At 40.3% G+C, this 3,389-nt stretch overlaps 2 protein-coding genes across 3 annotated transcripts in view; both read left to right on the forward strand.

Moving 5' to 3' along the window:
- LOC102256107 (poly [ADP-ribose] polymerase 14-like) overlaps positions 1 to 806 on the forward strand; it is a 23,568-nt gene extending 22,762 nt beyond the window's left edge. Inside the window, exon 4 of the mRNA XM_014545242.1 lies at positions 595 to 806. Coding sequence (XP_014400728.1) covers positions 595 to 800 — 206 coding nt within the window. The 3' untranslated portion in view covers positions 801 to 806. The remainder of the gene's footprint in view (positions 1 to 594) is intronic.
- Positions 792 to 3,389, forward strand: part of LOC106727290 (poly [ADP-ribose] polymerase 14-like) — a 28,229-nt gene continuing 25,631 nt past the window's right edge. Inside the window, exons 1-2 of one of the 2 annotated variants that reach the window (XR_001363457.1) lie at positions 801 to 831; positions 1,418 to 1,556. The gene's annotated coding sequence lies outside the window, so the exon portion shown is untranslated. Of the gene's footprint in view, positions 832 to 1,417; positions 1,557 to 3,389 lie in introns of both variants that reach the window. The other variant, XM_014545243.1, reaches the window with a different exon arrangement.

Below are 3,389 nucleotides of genomic sequence, written 5' to 3' on the forward strand. Positions count from 1 at the left end.
ATATGTGTAACTCACTTATGGTCAACAATGGGGAGGAACAAGCTGGCTGGAGTGATTGCTATTCACTGAGTTTGATGTACACGTATAGCTCTCTAGGCCGTTTTACTTTCTCTGTGTATCCCCTAGTCATTCAATGCAAGCATCTTTTTTTTTCTCTTCAGTGATGGGAAGTACTGATTTTCAGAGCATAAAGTGTTAGATCATGCTCATGTTTGGCATCATCAGATATTCTTGCTTTCCTCCAGTGGTCTAGGCACTAAATCTACAATTTAACAGACATTCATTGAGCCTCAATTATATACCATGTGCTAGCAATACCAGGATGCATAAACATGTTCCTTACCTTTGAGAAACTGAGTTCAATAATTATACTATGGTGCTGTGATAGAAGTATATGTCAGCAGAAAAAGGTGTAATAAAATTGAACATCATCATCACAATTCATTTAAGCTAAAAGCCCTATAAGATCTGTTTTTATTTGAGTTAGCTAAGAGGTTGGAAAGGAAAGAAGACACTATCTTATGATAATTTACTTTGCTGAAATCATGGTAGATAGATATAACATCTTGATATCTTTTGTATCCCTAAAATCAGATGCATCAGAAGATACACAAATCTCTCTCAACAAAAGATCAGAAAAAATGGAAGATATCCCAAAGCAATGTGAAAATATTCCCTCTTTGGTTGCATTTGAAAATCTCAAAGCAAATGTAACTGACATGATGCTAACCTTGTTGGTGGAGAACGTAAGTGGCCTGTCCAGTGATGATTTTCAAGTGGAAGTAATACGGAGATTTTGAGTTGGCGTAGTTACCTTTCGAAGATACATAGGTAAGATGAAGTGACCCTTCATGTTCAGTCTTCTTTGCACAGCACTTTTAGGATTTAGGACACCAAGCTAATGGAATGTCTCTAAAAGTTTGATTTCTATTAGCTGGTAAGAGAGGACTGCAAGTTAAAAAATCCTTTTTTATTTGAAAGAGAAGCAAGTTTGTTGTGAATCCAAATTATGGCATGTTTAATAAAGTAAATTTATTGTATGAATTTTGTATGTATGTGTGTGTATGTGTGTGTAAGAGAGAGAAACAGAGAGGGAGCGAGAGAAAGAGAGAGAGAGAGAGAGAGAGAGAGAGAGAGAGAAATCACACCCAAATGAAAATCTAAATGAAGTCCAAGGCTCTTAAAGTGATTCTGAACACAGGAGTGAGTGTTTTCACATGTTACCTCATTGAGAGAAGTAAATATTGATCTGTGTTACCAAATTGGACTTGAAGGTAATGATTATAATACTAGCAAACACTCAAATGCTGTTACTGTAAGTCAGGTACTATGCTAAGCTCTTTACATGTATTACTTAATTTTTTCCTTTCAACAACCTTTTGTGATGATTATTATTATTTCTCATTTTACACCTGAGGAGACAGAGGTGCAGAGATGCTAATAAATGAAGAACTGGATTTGAACCCTGGCAGCAGACCTCTATACAGCCTCTTCTGTTATCCCCTTTACCATATATCTTCTCTGTATTTTCAGCATCATCCACATATACAGGGAGAGTAAGTGCATGCGATGCAGAAAATGAGTGCTCTTTGAGGTCTGTGGGAAGAGTCTGTGAGTTGGAAGAGCCATCTCCAGAAAAACAGGGACATTTTCCAATTCCAAGTCCTCACTGTTCCATAGCTGAGGCAGTGGAATGGTTAATTAAGAGCACAGGTCGTGCCTTGCCCAGCTGGCTCACTTGGATGGAATGTTATCCCGTGCACCAAAAAGTTCTGGGTTTGATGTTGATGTTTTTCTCTCACATTGATGTTTCTCTCACTCTCTTCCTTCCTTTCTCTCTCAAGTCAGCAAAAACATATCTTGGGTGAGGATAAAAAAGATAGAGCAAGGCCATGAAGTAAATATTCTAGCTTCAACATTTAAGTAATTATCTGAGGTTGACCAAGTTACTATCCTCTGTGTGCTTTGCTTTCTTCACCTATAAAATGGGGATAAGAATACCTGCCTTATTCAGTTTCTGTGAGAATTAAAAAAAATAATGTTTGAAAAGCTCTTCACATCCTTCCTGGTAAGGACTCAATAAAGGGAGTTGTTCTGATTTCAAGTTTATGATTATTTCTCATAAAGGTAGAACTAGATGGACTTGCTTTTGTTTATTGAGCAAAGATTTTGAATGTATACTATGTGCACATGTCTAGGTGCTGTAGTAGTAATATGAGGTTTTGATGTTGCTGAGGTGAATAATTCTTGGTCCCTGCTTCTGAGGAACTCCTACAGGGCAGGGTGGAAACCAATACACAAGTGAACAGTGAAGATCAAGAGGAGAAGTTGCCTCCCTTAGCTGTGAATAGCAGGCTGTGGGCAATGGGAGGAAAGGGGACCCAAACAAGGCAGGGTGACTTTGCACTGCCTCCATCCTTCTATGAAGCTTAGACTCCTGCAGTACCAGGCTATCAGGTTCCCAATATACTATGTTCCATGCCACTGCTGTTCCCTCTGTCTGAAATGCTTCCTTCCTTATCTATCTGGTAAACTCTTCTTCATCCTTCAAAACCCAGACTGGTGACTACTTACCCTGGGAATCCTTGTCTGAGTGCCAATATTAGTCTTCCGGCCTCATTTGATAGCACAATAGAACACTTGTTTGCTTTCAAGACTTCCTCCCTCCTGGAAGGTGAATGTTCCAGAACTTGTTCTATTCATCACTCTCTCTCTCTCCCCAGCTCCTAGCACAGTGCCTGACACAATGTGGGTCCAGCATCAATATTTACTTATTTGAAAGATATAGTTGGGATGAGTCCTGAAGTTGCAATAGGACCAAGATTTAAAAAATTGGAGGAGGGCATTTCAAGCACAGGAAACCATATAAACAAAAGCAAAGGAGAATGGGTTTTCAGAATAATAACTAGTTTCTGTGGCAGTATGAAAATAAAATGAATGGCATGGAATAACTAGAAGTGATATTTAGAAATTAGTTTGGAGTCAAATAGCAAAGGACATATTTCACCTAGCTCAGGAGTGTGAACTCATGCCTGCAGGTAATGGGGAGCCATTGAAAGACTTGAGAAAGGGATGAAGTGAGGAGAGTTGAATAGTAGAGAGTACTCAGGTGGTTATATCAAGGAGGGCTGGAGCGGGCTGTCAGTGAAGGTAGGGAAACAACTCTGGTAAGACATTCATAGATGCATCATTGTTCAGAGACTGGGAATTTTTGGCAAATAAATTGCCTGCTCCACCCCCCGCCCAGGCCTGACGCCTCTGGCCCAGGCTTCAGGCCTGGACAGGGACCCCCATCTCCCTCCGATCGCCAGATTGGCCCCTTGCCCAGGCCTGACGCCTTGGCCAGAGGTGTCGACCCCCTTCACCCTCCAATCACCATATCGACCCCT

This window comes from Myotis brandtii, unplaced genomic scaffold (genome assembly GCF_000412655.1).
Source record: "Myotis brandtii unplaced genomic scaffold, ASM41265v1 scaffold4, whole genome shotgun sequence".
NCBI classification, from domain to species: domain Eukaryota; kingdom Metazoa; phylum Chordata; class Mammalia; order Chiroptera; family Vespertilionidae; genus Myotis; species Myotis brandtii.